At 42.1% G+C, this 15,198-nt stretch overlaps 1 protein-coding gene across 1 annotated transcript in view; it reads left to right on the forward strand.

Annotated features, from left to right (window-relative positions):
- Positions 1–15,198, forward strand: part of RELN (reelin) — a 585,476-nt gene that overhangs the window by 371,085 nt on the left and 199,193 nt on the right. Inside the window, exons 21-22 of the mRNA XM_015415052.1 lie at positions 1,282–1,518; positions 14,161–14,353. Coding sequence (XP_015270538.1) covers positions 1,282–1,518; positions 14,161–14,353 — 430 coding nt within the window. The remainder of the gene's footprint in view (positions 1–1,281; positions 1,519–14,160; positions 14,354–15,198) is intronic.

The raw sequence follows: 15,198 nt of genomic DNA on the forward strand, positions 1-15,198 counted from the left end.
TTTTCTGCTATGAAAGACAATGCAAAGGATTTTTGCACTTGCAGGAGAAATCAAAGAGCAACAGGACCCTGGGTAATCATAAAGCCCAAATAAAGGGAGAAGGAAAACAGCCATGATGTTAAATATATGGACATTTTTCTAGTCCCCTGGCATGCCGGTTTATTACAGACTTTTTGGAAGGAAAAAGACACACACACATACAGGTTTAATATGAATATACTGAAAACACCTTTGCGAACATTTAATTGTACATTGATGGAGACAAATGTTTTTTATGCTATCCTGCCTCTCAGCTCAGTTCGTTTGTTGCATTTGGACATCTGGTCTGATTGATTTATGGAACATTCACGAAGATGTCATTGCCATGGCAATTAATGTATGCTCCCAGTGGCTGTGTACTGTAATTGCTCTTAGAAATTCGATATTATTCTTAATTTTCTTCACAGTTTGTCAAGTAGACGTTTTGTTGCCACAGCAGGTAGGAGAAATCAAGTGGCCTTGAAGACAGCGATAGGCTCATGGGACAGACATGGTGTGAAAGAAATGCACAGGCAATACAGGCCTGCATGTAATCTTTTTGCCTAACAGGGTAATTTAAGTGTCCTGTGGAAATTGAGGCAGTTAGAATAAAATATATGTACAATTGTATTGGACTGTAAATATGTTCCCCTGCAGATTGTGGGATTCTGTCTGTCTGGACCTGCTAGCCTCATCTGACTAAAATAATTTACCGATCTCCAGATATATTTGGAATTTGTCTCAACTACCTTCTGCTTATACTACAAGAATAATCAGCAGTTCGTTCCATTTCTTGTAACTTTGTACACAAGGTTGCTTTCTGCATTTTGTCACTCATCTTTTTAATGCTGTTCTTAAACTATGTCCCTTTTTATTTATCTAACCTTTAGACTGTACACTTTTCAACAGCTTTCAGATTATTTTTCAACAAAGAGTAGCATTTGCTTTGATGACCTTGTATAATATTAACTGCAACAATAGCAACTATAAATTTGATTGCTCAGTTTGGAGAGAAGATGTTGAATCAAAGGCTTCACAGACCTATAAACAAATGTAGCTGCCTTGTCCATAGTCAGCCCATGTTTAGGGTCTGAGAGCATCTTTGAAGGAGAAACAGAGGATGGGAATGAGGAGGGATTTGAAGAATTAAAGGAAACAGGCATAAAGGATGGCAAGAGACAATGGGCAGAAATTTCAGAAAAGTTCCCTACCATGGAGTTCCAATACATTTATTCTGTGTATTGTTGTTGTTGTTGTTTTAAGAATAATTTCAGTGGAATTACCTGAAGATGCAAGACAATTCGGCATTCAGTTCCGATGGTGGCAACCGTATCATTCTTCTCAAGGCGAGGATGTGTGGGCCATTGACGAAATTATTATGACCTCGGTTCTTTTCAATAGTATTAGCCTGGACTTCACCAACCTGGTAGATGTCACTCAGTCTCTTGGATTCTACTTGGGGAATGTTCAACCATACTGTGACCATGACTGGACACTTTGGTAAGTAATTGATTTTGTCTGGTACTGTGGATAAAGGTCTTCAGAGAGAAAAAAGTAGTTGCAATCCTATGCATATGTACTTAGGAATAAGCCCCAATGATCAAGTTGAAATGCTTTTGGAAGAGTGACTGACTAATTCTTTATGTGAGGGGCACTATAGAGTGATTGCATATCTTTGTATCCTAATGAATGCTGGAAAGAGCTAATTGATTTCTGCAGATGACTGTCTTCTAAGTTCCCCCCAGCACACGACATGGATGACAATATGTTCTTTGACCTGTACATAATGAGGGATAAATTTTACATCACTGTGCAATGTAATTCAGGTCTGGTGATGAGTCTGTGCTCTTGCAGTTCCTTCACCTGCAACACATTGAAAGTATATTCTGAACTGATCACAGATGTAAATTAAAGAACAATTAGTTGCTCTGATTTTCATCGGTTGCAATAATTAATTCATGCAAATTAAAGCAGTGAGATGATTAGAAGACATGTTAAAATTCTATTAATAAAAGATTGTCTGTGTTGCTCTACCTGCTTGGTTTCTTGTTTTTAGCAGGAACTAAGTGGGAACAACAATTCCAAATAAAGAATACAGTCCAGCCATATCTAAGCACTTCTCAGACTTCCAGATATAATTGGAAGTTAAATAACTCTCTTCCTTTAAAATAAATGTTTTTTTAAGTGCTTAATTTTGGCCAGCCCTAACCAGGATATCCCAGGATACCCTAAATTTGTCAGATCTTGCAAGCTAAGGAGGATCAGCCCTGTTTAGTACTTGGATGGGAGACCACCAAGGAAGACGAGGGTTGCTACGCAGAAGAAGACAATGGGAAACCACCTCTGCTCATCTCTTGCATTGAAAACCCATTGAGGTGTTTCTATAAGTCAATACCAACTTAAATGTACTTAGTAGTAGTAGTAGTATGAGGGACAGAGATCCTATTGGATAATGAGTGATCTGGTGTGTGGATAGTGAGGTTATAAAATAGCATTTGAATGTTTTATTCTCCATCATTTAGGGTTTTTTTTACTAATGCTACATATACACTCTTGCCTGTTCATATACTGAATATGTACTTCTGACAAACCACACATAGGACCAGCCTGCATGAATTTCAGTTTCGCCATATCTTCTTTCGCTCTGTAACCTAGATATTTAAATGCATCAAAATGATGTCATGTAAAAATAATGAAACATGGATGGAGTTGACTAGATTATATTGAGCTATGTTTCAATTGCCTTTGAAGGTTTTATTTCATAATGTGTTTGTGTTTTAATTTTGTGTTAGTATTTGGTTTCTCTACTACTATTACTAATTCATGGGCTTGGGGAAAATTTAGTGTTTGTTAATATTGTGCATCTCTTCAAATAATGTTTTGTTTTTAAATCCCCGGAGGGATATTTTTATTTTTGCAATACACTACAAACTACAAAGAAAGTATGAAGGAAGGGGACTACATCTAGGGATGGAGAAAAGGTAACCACACTATACTAAAACCCCAAGGGGAGGAGATCTTATCCCTGTTAGTGAAAGTGTTAGTAATATAAGTGTTAAAAAAACAATATACTTGTAGAGTTCTTGTTTGTCTCAGCTTCAGTGTTAACATGTTATTTTGTTAGTTGTTATGAGAGAACTTTCTGATCATCTTCTTATTCTTTGCTTCAAAAGGCAATTCTCAGAGTCCTTCTGCCTTTACTTTGGTTTTCTGTCTCTAAAGTCATACGCCACTCTGGCTGCCTCTGCTCTGGTTTCCACAGCAGAGTCCTCCTCCATTCCCGAGGTGGCAGAGTCATTTGATTTCGTTTCTACCTCTTTGGAATCTTCCTCCGTTCCCAACTGGCGTTGCAAAAATTCCTTGGCTTTAAAGGTGGAATCAGTCTTTTCTCTTTTGTCGTTGATCTTGAAGATGACACCCTCCGTGATCGCCCACCTGTACGAAATTCCATTAGTTTGAAGAAAAGAAATTAAGTCCTTATAGTTTTTCCTCTTTTGACGAATTTCAAATGGAATGTCTTTTAAAGTTTTAATGATTAACTTTCCCATTTTCAGTGGAGTTGCTGACGTCGCCTTTAAAATAGCATATCTGGTCTGTCTTCTTGAGAATCTGACCACAATTTCTCCAGGCAGGCTATTTTTTTAATGTAATTGGAGTAAGCCCTATAAGCCGTCTCCATCTCTTTTACCAGTTCATCCACTGTTAAGCCTATTGCTGGAGCGATGATCTCGCTAAGTATCTTCCTCAGATCCTCCTTCTCTGCCTCAGGAATCCATCGAGTTGCTCCATCACTGGCTTGAGCATATCCGCTAGCATTTTCATGACATATGCTCTCTTTTCCGGTTTTGGGCTCTGGCTGCCAGTCGGTTTTGTTTTCAGCTTTCTTTGCACGGCAGCCATTTTTTACGATTTGTTTACAGTTTCTGACGCTTCCCTCCGACTCTAAAGATTGCTCCCATGCTGTCAGCAATCAAGTAAGCCTCTGAAAACACACTGGCTGTTTTTCCTTATTACATTCAACACCCCCTTCCCCCTTTGTCTCGTTTATCAGTCTTTTCGCATAAGAGGTGTCCCTCTTTGCGATCCGCTTTCCCACGGGGGGGGGGGCGTAATTTGCTTTTTACAATCGTCCACTTATTTTGAACTCATGTTCATTGTTGGTCAATTTCTCTGACCTCGCTTGCTTCAACGTTGTTCCGCTCAATCTCCAGCATTTGTCCCGGTCAAACCAGCTTGTGCCTGAAGGCCATGCAGCGGCCAGACCATCAGGGTGGAGGGGAGCCTCAAATTCTCCAGCTTTACGCCATCGAAGAGGCTACCCCTCAAAAGCCCTCTGGCCTGGAGCCTATCCCAAAGGCTCCGTGGGGGTGCTACTTGAGGTAGCACCCCTCCAACCCACTGGTGTGCGGATCGTTCCCCCGCAGTCCTGGGAGAACGTCTGCCATCGCTGCTCCATAAACCAGAAGTCTCTTCAAATAATGTTGAAAGGTATGTGATTCAGTCTTTAATGCTTCGAGCGCAATGAAAATATTGTAATATCTTTTTTCATCAGACTTCAGGTGCTGGTTCATGCATATCAGGTGAAGATTTTATCCTGCTGTGGATTGAGTAGGTGCAGATTAATTTGCTTTGAGAAACAGCAGTGGTAGACATTATGGGCAAGCAGTAAGCAGTGGTACAAATCCCCCCATGGGCACCAAGACCCAGCACTCCTGGACTTTTATTAACAAGTACATTTTGAAAAGTCTGATTTGACTTTCTGATCATCCTTCATATTAAAAGGAGTGGACTTGGTTGTGAGTGCAACACAGAATGTGCTCCAGCAGTGATAATAACGCTGTAGAAACTGCATTAACCACTTTAATAAGGGCAATGAAAGTACTCGTTGCTCATTAAAACAACATGGTTGGGCTCAAACTGCATCATTTTAATCAAAGAGTTGGAATGAAAGGCCTTGAATGCCATTGTTTTCCCTCTGGTCTCCTTAGATTGGCATAGCATAAGTATATGGGAAGTGTGGTTTTGTTTTTTGTTGAGATTGTGTATGCGTGTGTGTGTGGGGTGGTGGTGGATTTTTTTAGCTCTGGTGGCAAGGTAAAAGTTCTCTTTGTGTTTTGTTTTTCTGTGCCTCTCTTTGAATTCCCTGCCCTCCACAAATCCAAACAGAAATCACAGTGCTAATTGCTCTGCAGCCCGCTCTTCAAGTTGATTTCTTTCCTACCTTGAATCAGAAAGAAAATTACTGGGCTGTATATGCATTCTTCGGGCACTTCGTAATATGTAAACTCTTCCCTTCACTGACCTTGTACCTCTCAAGGGAAATTTTTAACTTATATCAGGCCTCTGCAAATGGCTGGTAGTTAAATTAATTATTGTTGGCTTCTCCCAGCTGTGAGTCCATTTGCTTCTCATTTTCTAACTCATGACTTTCCATGAGCATGGCTTGTGAAGGCAAAGGGAGGGTTCTCCAGGGAATGCACTGACAATTGCTTTTTCATTAGAAGCACTGTAGTCAATATGCTATAAATCATTTTACACCATGTCATCGTAATGCACAATTTCAGGAGAGTTAAAAAAAAACCCTCAAGCCTCTAATTATGTGGTGGGTCTCCCTTTGCAATGTAAATTTGTAAACTGAAATCCCTTTCTGCTTCCAGATTAGTATTTAAACCCAAGCATTTATAAAGGACTTCATGGTACAAATTATAGATTCTCCTACTGACACATTTCTCTTCTTTTGACCTGTTTGATATAGTAAATTAGCCCCAAACTAATGCAACTTACTATATTAAGATATCTGGCTGGCCTCGACCAGGGCCTTTTCCACCCTGGCCCCAGCCTGCAGGAACTCTCTGCAGAATGACATCCATGCCCTGTCTGACTTATTAAATTTTCACAGGGCATGTAAGGCAGAGACGTTCTGCCCGGACTTTGGCTGAGGGCAGCGATGGTTCTTTACATCTGCCTGGCACACACACACACACACACACACCAATGACTGAATGCTAGCATTGCCGTCTTGTTTAAATGTTTTGAATGTTTTTAATAGTGAATTTTTTATAGTTTTAATTGATTTGGTAATGCACTGAATTAATTGTAAACCACCCTGAGCCCCACACAAGTGGAGGAGGGCAGTTAAGAAATCTAATTTCATTAATTAATTAATGTGATACCCAAGGATAATATTTGGCAATATGCTAAAACCCAGGTCACCGTTTAATTCTAGAGTGGTTAAGATATAGTAAGAAAGTAAGGTTTATGGTTCATTTTTTGAAAGGTATATAAAAGTTTTACTTATGTATATATGTATTTAGTAGCTGTATTTTTACTTGGCTCCCAAAATGACTTATATTAATTAAAATATGGTCAGGTTAGGATCTGGGAGACCTGGATTTGAATGTCCATCCTACCATAGAAGCTCACTTTGAGCCAGTCATTCTCTTTCAGTCTAATCTACTTCACAGGGTTGCTGTACTGGTGCAGCCCTCTCAGGAGGCAGAGCCTGGGGTTCAGCGGGGTAGATTATAGGCAAGGTTGCAGATAGTCACCGGGGTCCAGTCCAAAAGTCAGGGGTTCCAGAGAGCAGGTATGCCAAGCCCAGTCTAGGGTCAAGGGATTCAGGCAGCAAGTCCAAGTCCAGTCCAGCATCAGGGGTTCCAAAAAAGCCGATAGTCAGGTCCAGTCCAAGGGTCAAGGTTCCAGTGGTCCAGTAACAGCAAGGTCAGTGGTTCAGTAACAACATGTACTTGTTGCATCCATGAAACTGCTGTTTCTCCTGGCTGATTTTATAGCCAAGTCTTAACAAGCTCACTCCCAGCCAATTACTTGGCAGTCATCCTGAAACTACTCATCCGTCTCATCAGTTGACTGCTAATGATACGCCATGAGTCTTGCACTCCTTCTCCTTTCCTGCAACTCTGCACGCTTCTGACAGCATCCATGCTATAGGGGTGTGGGTGAACTAAGTGGGCTGGCAGTGGCTTCTGAAGCCTTGTTTACTGCTTCAGAGCTATAAGGCGTTGGCTCGGTTTCAGCTGTAGAAGAAGAAGAAGAAGAAGAGATTGGATTTATACCCCGCCCTTCACTACCCAAAGGTGTCTCAGAGCGGCTTACAAACTCCTTTCCCTTCCCCTCCCCACAACAGACACCCTGTGAGGTAGGTGGGGCTGAGAGAGCTCTTGACAGAAACTGCTCTTTTTCAAGAACAGCTGTGCCATAACTATGGCTTGCCCAAGGTCATCCAGCCAGGTGCAAGTGGAGGAGTGGGGAATCAAACCCGGTTCTCCCAGATTAGAGTCTGCGCACTTAACCACTACACCAAACTGGCCACTACACCAAATAGGCTGTGACTTCTGATCAGCTGGTAACCTGATCTCTTGTTGCTCTCCTCCTGGCTCAGAGCTAGCTGCAGCCAGTTGCATTACTGGCTGAGGCCCAGTTGCAGGCAGCTCTTCGTCTGCTATCAATGAGCACAGACTGACTTACGACAGTTGCTGTAAAGACAGAATAGAGGAGGGGAATATGATGTTCTAAGCTGCTTTGGGCCCCATTGGAGATAAAAGTAAAGATAACGGTTTCCCTTGCTCAAAAGCTAGTCGAATCCTACTCTAGGGGCTGGTGCTCATCTCCATTTCCAAGCCAAAGAGCCAGCGCTGTCCGAAAATGTTTCTGTGGTCATGACTCAATGCTGAGGCGCATGGAATGCTGTTACCTTCCCACCGAAACAGTGGGGTATAAATAAATACAAACTATGTATTGATTTAAACCATTTTAATGGCACCATTCCACTGTTCCTTAGGGAGCACACATAAAACATTTTAAAAAGTTAAAAACAACATTAACAGTATAAAGTCATTCAATAAAAACTCATAAAAACAACTCCAGAACCAGGGAGGAGGGCCAGTGACCGTTGTTAGGGGTATGCCAGCAGAAGACACTAATAGAGGGGGAGAGAGACTAAGCACAGCATAGGGGTGTTTGATTGTTGCCGTAGTTAAACAGAGTCTCCATGGCTTTACAGAGCCATGATGAAATGAGTCTCAACTGTTTGGTTCAGTAGGGAGTCACTTATTGACCCTAAAGATCACAGAGTATGATGGAGGACACATGCTACAGGAACTTCACTGATGCTTATCTGTTATTGGTGTAGTCAGTGCCCTGTGGAACCTTGTACAGTGACTTCCATGATGGAGAAAGATATTAATATATAAATAAAAATCTTGGAACACCTACACGAAAGCTTTATATAAACATGATACAGTAAGGAAAACATTCACTTTTCATGCAGTGCCTAAATGTTGTTGTTGCTGTTGTTTTCCTGCCTGGAAATCTGTTGGGTGGATTGCCCATACCTGACTGAAAGGGACAATTACAAGAATGTTGCTTTTGATACAACAGTTTCCCCTCCCATATTAACCTTCTGTTTATGGGTACCTCATCCAATGCTGCCTCTAAGCTGTGGAGTCTCGTGAGCAAAAATTCTACTTTGTGAGCTACTGGCATTAAAGTTGTGAGCGAGCGATTTGGAGCCCTCCTTCCCGAGTTAAGACAAAAATGTGTGAGCCAGAGGCTAAAAAACTGTGAGCCAGCTCACACTAACTCAGCTTAGAGGGAACACTGACCTCGTCTGAACATTTGGTTTGACACTAGTGGACTAGATAGAAGTTCATACCACAAAACTCAGTCTGATATGCCTAAACATGTACTGTGTGGTTCGATTAATCTACAGCAGATAACGAACAGACAATAAGAAGAACTTGAAGAATGTTTCTTACTCTGCTCAAGGTTTCTCTCTTTTTTCTTTGTGAAAGAGCATCTTACAAAATAGCTAATGACTAAACATCTATATAAAGACATGTGTCAATGGTGCTCAATAGGAATGCCTTTCAAATATATATTCGTACTGAATCTGTGCAACTTTACAAATAAAAAATAAACATTTATATATAAAATTAGACTGCATTGTTACAATGAGATTCATTCTATGTATAACTTCACTAGGATAACTGATCATATTAGTCAAACATTTTCACCTATTTAATTGGGGGGGGGGAGAGAGAAGCGGCTGGGAGGAGCCTGTCTTAACTGCTGCTGTTGGTTATGAAGATCCTCCCTCATCCACCCACATGGAACATTGCCTCAGCATCCTCTGGCTCCAACAAGAAGGGAAGAAAGAGGACGGCACTTCACACACACATTTAATCTGAAATTATTTCAGATTCCACATACAAATGCCATGAGCTACCTGCATAATTGACTGTCAGTGTTTGTATGTGACTATCCAATGGGCCTACAACATTCTTCCTCAACTTTACTGTGCATCCTTCAGATGCCAGCTGTAAGCAGCTACTAGTGTTTATGTGTAACATCAAAATCAGCATGTAGATCTATGGCCGCTGCTGATGGAAGGGAAAATCAGGTTTCCCCCTCACACAGTGGTTCTGATTAGCACATGAAGCTCCATGCAGAGAACTACTGGCTTCTGATATGATTGGGGCAGTTCTTGCTTTAGTGATGCCCTATATGTTCATAGAGTCTGTGGAGATTTGGCTGGGCAGACAAGATATGTCCAAAGACAATAATAAAACAATTTCTGACAGGAAGAATCATCAGATCAACTATGAGAATCTAGGTTCTGTCTATCCCATTAGCATGCTCAGTTTGTCTAATGCAATTCATCTGTGTCCACATAGCTTTCCATTATTACTGAAAGAGAAGGATCTGAAAGTACAGCAGTTGTGAAAATCCCACTGCACTCTTACCAATAACAATGATTGGCTGGCATTCACTGTGGTGTCATTCCCATGTGTACCAATTAGTGTGCATACTTGCAGGTAGACTGATTACTTTGGGAATACCTGTGGAAGTTGACTGTTTCTGTGCCCGTACAGTTTTTAATTAAATGTACAAGTTGAAACCATATCTCAGTAGAATATAACAGACCTCTTTGATTCATTGTTTCTGGAGAAGATTTGATTGCTCTTCCTTGATGTCACAGGCAATGTATTAGGCTACCTCCTGACAGTGTTCAAATTGATTCAGAGCGTATGTTTCTTCACACACAAAAAGAGACAGTAGGGACTCCAGCAGTAAAAATCAGCAGTAAGTAGGTACACTGGAGAATTTGTAGAGGACTAAGTGGTGAAGGAAGTAGAGTTCGTACCTTTAATGGTAGTGATATATGGCTGCAGGCAATCTGTGAGTATATGAAGAACCCACAAAGAAATACCATTATGTAAAAAGCGCATCTTGGCATATCATAAGATATGAGGATAATGGCATATCATAAGATATGAGGATAATGCATGTGCTTTCTTCCACATCTGTTGTAAAGGCAGTGAATATAACAGGTCAGAATGTAATTTGTGAAACTGCATTTCACCACTGAGATTAAAGGAGAGATTCACATTTTCGAAGAATGTGCAGGCATCAGCTTTAGAAAAACAATTGTGCTGGCATACATTGGAGTGATCCAGATTATTAATCAGCAAGCTTTTTGTGTGTGTGCTTATTTCGATCCCCCACGATTTGGTTTCCTGTCTTCTTTTATATTTGTTGTGGAATAGGTACAGATATGTTTCTAGACTCAAGGTTTCTAGACTCAAGGTTTCTAGTTTGTAGACTCAAGGTTAACAAGACCATGAAATTTTGTGGAAGAATCATGTTTGTTGTAATGAGAACTGAATGTAATAATAAAGGATGCATTTGTTGTATTTGCTTGAGGTATAGCAATATGATTTTTGTCTAGATCAGGGATCCCCAACCTTGCTGAACTTCTGGGCACTTTTAGAATTTTAAGAACAGGTAGTGGGCACAACAACAAAGTGGATGCCACAAGGTAGGTGGAACCAATCACAAAATGGCTGCCAAGGGGGCTGTGTCCAATTTCAAAATGTTGTGAGATGCCACAAAACATTAGGAGATTCTTGTTGGTAGAGTTCAGGAAACAATCCAATCCATGCTTTGGAGTTTGCTTTCAATGAATTTACTGCAAGTAAAAGGTAAAGGTTCCCTTGCTCGAAACCCAGTCGAATCCGACTCTAGGGATGCGGTGCTCATCTCCGTTTCAAAGCCGAAGAGCCAGCGCTGTCCGAAGACGTTTCCGTGGTCATGTGGCCGGCATGATTAAACACCAAGGCATATGGAACGCTGTTACCTTCCCACCGAAGTGGTACCTATTTATCTACTTGCAATTTCGAACTGCTAGGTTGGCAGGAGCTGGAACTAGAGATGGGAGCTCACCCCATCATGCGGCACCCGGGTCTCGAACTGCTGAACTACTGACTTTCCACAGCCTGCAGTTCAGCGTCTTAACCACTTGAGCCACCGCAGCTCCTCCCTTCTTTTACTGACTCACAATTATAGCTTTTTTGCAATTTATCCTGGGGTTTGAGCCCATGACCTGTTGGCAGGGTTCAGGAAAAAATCCAATCCACACTTTGAAGTTTGCTTTCAATGAATTTACTGCAACAGGATTTTGCAAAAAGTCAATAACTGACTGCAGACCATTAATGCAACAGAGAGGCCTTCAGAACACAAGCACTAACACATACTAACACCAGGGCTTTTTTTGTAGAAAAACCCCAGCAGGAGCTCATTAGCATAATAGGCCACACCCAACAGCAGAAACTCATTAGCATATTAGACCACACCCTGGCAGTGTGGCTCATTAGCATATTAGGCCACACCTCATGCCTTCCCTTGGCTTGCCCGGGTGCCCCGCGCCCCCTTGAAGGGAAGGGAAGGCAGTTTAAACAGGCTGGGGAAGGCACGGGGAGGCATTTAAATGCCTCCCCAATCCTTCCAGGCCCCCCCTGGCTCACCTGCCTTGGAGTCGCCAGGGGGGTTCGCTTTCCAGGCCTTCCCTCTGTAGCCACGCACATGCAGAGGTTTTGGCTGTAGTGGGAGAGAAATAACAAGAGATAGGCTGAACTACAAGAGAAAACATTCAATAAACCCTAATCACAGCTCCCCCTAGGGTACAAGTGGTCTAAATTACTCTTTCAGCAATATTTACAATAACTAGACTCTTAGCAGGCTGTTGCTTCTCCAACAATTCTAACCCAAGCCTCTTCCTAACTGGAAGGCAGCTGTTACTGAATGGGTGTTGTCCGCAGACACATCTGGGCTCTTCTGAAGCACCTCCTGCTCCAGCAAGGTGGAGGAAAGACAGTATTGGTTCTTTGGTTTGATGAGGAGATACTTTGGGGGAAGAGCCAGTGGGCACTGAGAAACGTGTCAGTGGGTGCCCCACAGGCACCATGTTGGGGGATCACTGATCTTTTTGCTGGGGTTTTTTCCCACTTGGTTGTTACTTGGTTGTTTTGGCCATATCCTTTTTGGCAAGAGAAACAATGGCTACGGGAGAAGGGACATCATTTAGTATTTCCAGAAGAATCCTCACAGGCCTGTCCTTCTATGCATTTCTGGATTTCCGTGTGCTGGGAGGAAGCACAGAGGGAGCTGTCTTCCCTCTTTCTCCTGCCTATTCTCAGATCAAAAGCTATTAAGGGAAATATTAGACACTGAACATTCAGTTGAATGTGGATAGTCAGCTCCACGGCAGCTCATGGATGCTGATCCATAAAGATTGAACTGTTTTATATGGTAAAGCATAAAGAATATTCCTCTAGGGCATAAAACCGTATGACAGTAAAGAAAGGTCAAAGGCTAGAAGGATGCATCCTTAAACCTCTAATGTATAACAACCCCCCAGCCAATGATACTTAAAAAAATTAATGTCAGCTTTCAGTGTCATTGTCTAAACGAATTAACTAAAATTAATAAACAAATAACACTTCTAAAGTACATGTTGACATTTGTGACACAAAGCTATCCAGCTGAGTGATCAGAGCTAAACTCTAGGAAGAGAGGTGAAAAAGAACCCTTCAGTGCTAATCCCAACCTTGTTACTGATATTCCCTGTAGCCTTGCCCTTCATATGAAAGGGCCCCAGGGCTATTTTTGGGCAGGAACGCACAGGAACGGAGTTCCGGCTGGCTCCCAAGTTGGCCACGCCCAGCAGGAACTCATTAGCATAATAGACCACACCCAGCAGCAGAAACTCATTAGGATTGGCTACATTAGGGGTGTGTGGCCTAACATGCAAAGGAGTTCCTGCTACAAAAAAAAGCCCTGGGTTTTGACAACAAACAAGGTAAACAGAATAAGAAGCAAAAGGTGGGTGTGGCTGGATGACCACACTTCAGATAACATGAGGGTGTGGCCTAATATGTGAATAGGCTGTGCTGTCAGGGGTGTGGCCTGATATGCTAATGAGTTGCTGCTGCTGGGTGTGGCCTGTTATGCTAATGAGTTCCTGCTGGACTTTTTCTACCAAAAAAGCCCTGTGAAAGGCTACTTCATATGTGCTACGTGAAGAACAGAATATGTAGTCTGGCTACAAAAGCCAAGCTGAACTTGAACCTACAATGACCAGGTCTCCTGAAGCTCCGACCCTGGGAGTCAGAGGGCAAAGCCTGGAAGCTCAGGGATCGTGCCTCATGAGGAGAGGGGCAGAGCCTAATGATTACTTTTAAAAGAGTTCTCAATCCTGTTGTTCTGTCTCCCCTCTTCTTGTGCATTTTCAAGGCATATTTATTGAGCCTGCCTTTGATGGCAGCCTCCCAGGCACTCTAGTCTATATGGGCTGGAAGAACACTGTTGTTTAGCTTTACAATGGAAGAGTAGGCTAGTAATGGGCTGTGTAGATGTTAGCTTGTTACCTTGCTTCTGGCCCATGCAGAGAGTGCATTTTTCGCTCCTGAAGACCCTGAGTGGGTAATAAAATCTTGAAATTCAGGGGAAACCCTGAGAGCAAGCAAAACTAGCTGAAAGAGGCCACACTTGTGCTCTACTGTGCAGAGGGGGGAAAATAGACGGGTTTTTCTTGGAAGAAGCACAAGGATTAGCCAGTGCCCTTCAGTCAGCACTTGAATACAGGTGTCTCTTTCTCTGATTAGCTCTGCTGTATTCTGGTACCAGGGAAGACAAGTATGTCACAGGAAGTTGAGGCCATCGCCACAGCTTAAGATATCATACTACAAACAGTGGGTGGTACTACCCTCCTTTGGTTCTGTATTTGCCTTGCTTGTCAGATTCTGTTATGGGCAGAAATCATTATTTCCCTCCTCTTTCTTTCAGCTTTACAGGAGATTCCAAAGTTGCTTCTAGTATGCGCTATGTGGAAACACAATCTATGCAAATTGGAGCGTCATATATGATACAGTTCAACTTGGTGATGGGCTGTGGGCAGCAGTACACCCCTCACATGGACAACCAGGTGAAACTGGAATACTCTACTAACCATGGTCTTACTTGGCATTTGGTCCAAGAGGTAAGTTTTTGTTCACTCAGGGAAGATGTGAAATAAAGCTGTAGCTGTTCAAACATGAATCTGTGTTTTGAAACAAAACAATGGTTAAGCTAAACACTGGACGCTGTGAAATAATAGAATGAACTCTATATACTCTTGCATGAAATGCTCTTAAATCAGAACTATAATTTTAATTTTTTTATTTTTATTTTTCACATTTATATCCCACCCATCCCATAAACGGGCTCAGGGCGGGTCACAACATTTTGATAAATACAATAAAACACATTAAAACATATAAAATCAATAGCCATGCTTGCTGTAGGGACAATACAGCCCATTGATGTAACTAGGTATGAATAAGATCCCACAGGACCCTGATCTCAATAAGGAGCATGATCTACCAGGTGGGGGCCAGGGCAGAAAATGTCCTGGCCCTGGTCGAGGCTAGGCAGACGTCCTTTGGGCCAAGGATCACCAGGAGATGTTGACTCTCAGAGTCAACAAATGTATGAAGGAATGTATAAGTTCAAAACTAGACTGCAGTTTTAGACCATCATTGATTTTCCAAGATGTAAACTAGGTACCTCAAGGAGCATTTCCTTCAACATGAACCTGTCTACATGCTTTGGCCAGATGGAGAATCTTCACTTTGTTTTCTGCTCCCTTCAGAGGTTGGCTGTGGTCACGCTGGCGGCTTGGTGCGATATGGCGCCACATCTCATTGTACTAGTTTAAAGTGTTGGGGTTATAGCACACCCAGCTGCGGGTTGCCCACACAGACATCTTGTGGTCAAGCATCCACATTACTACAGCACCTCAACTACAGAGCGTGCTGCCTGGTCATTTTTCAAAATACATGCACT

This window comes from Gekko japonicus, unplaced genomic scaffold, assembly GCF_001447785.1.
Source record: "Gekko japonicus isolate JY-2015 unplaced genomic scaffold, Gekko_japonicus_V1.1 scaffold5, whole genome shotgun sequence".
In the NCBI taxonomy this organism is placed as follows: domain Eukaryota; kingdom Metazoa; phylum Chordata; class Lepidosauria; order Squamata; family Gekkonidae; genus Gekko; species Gekko japonicus.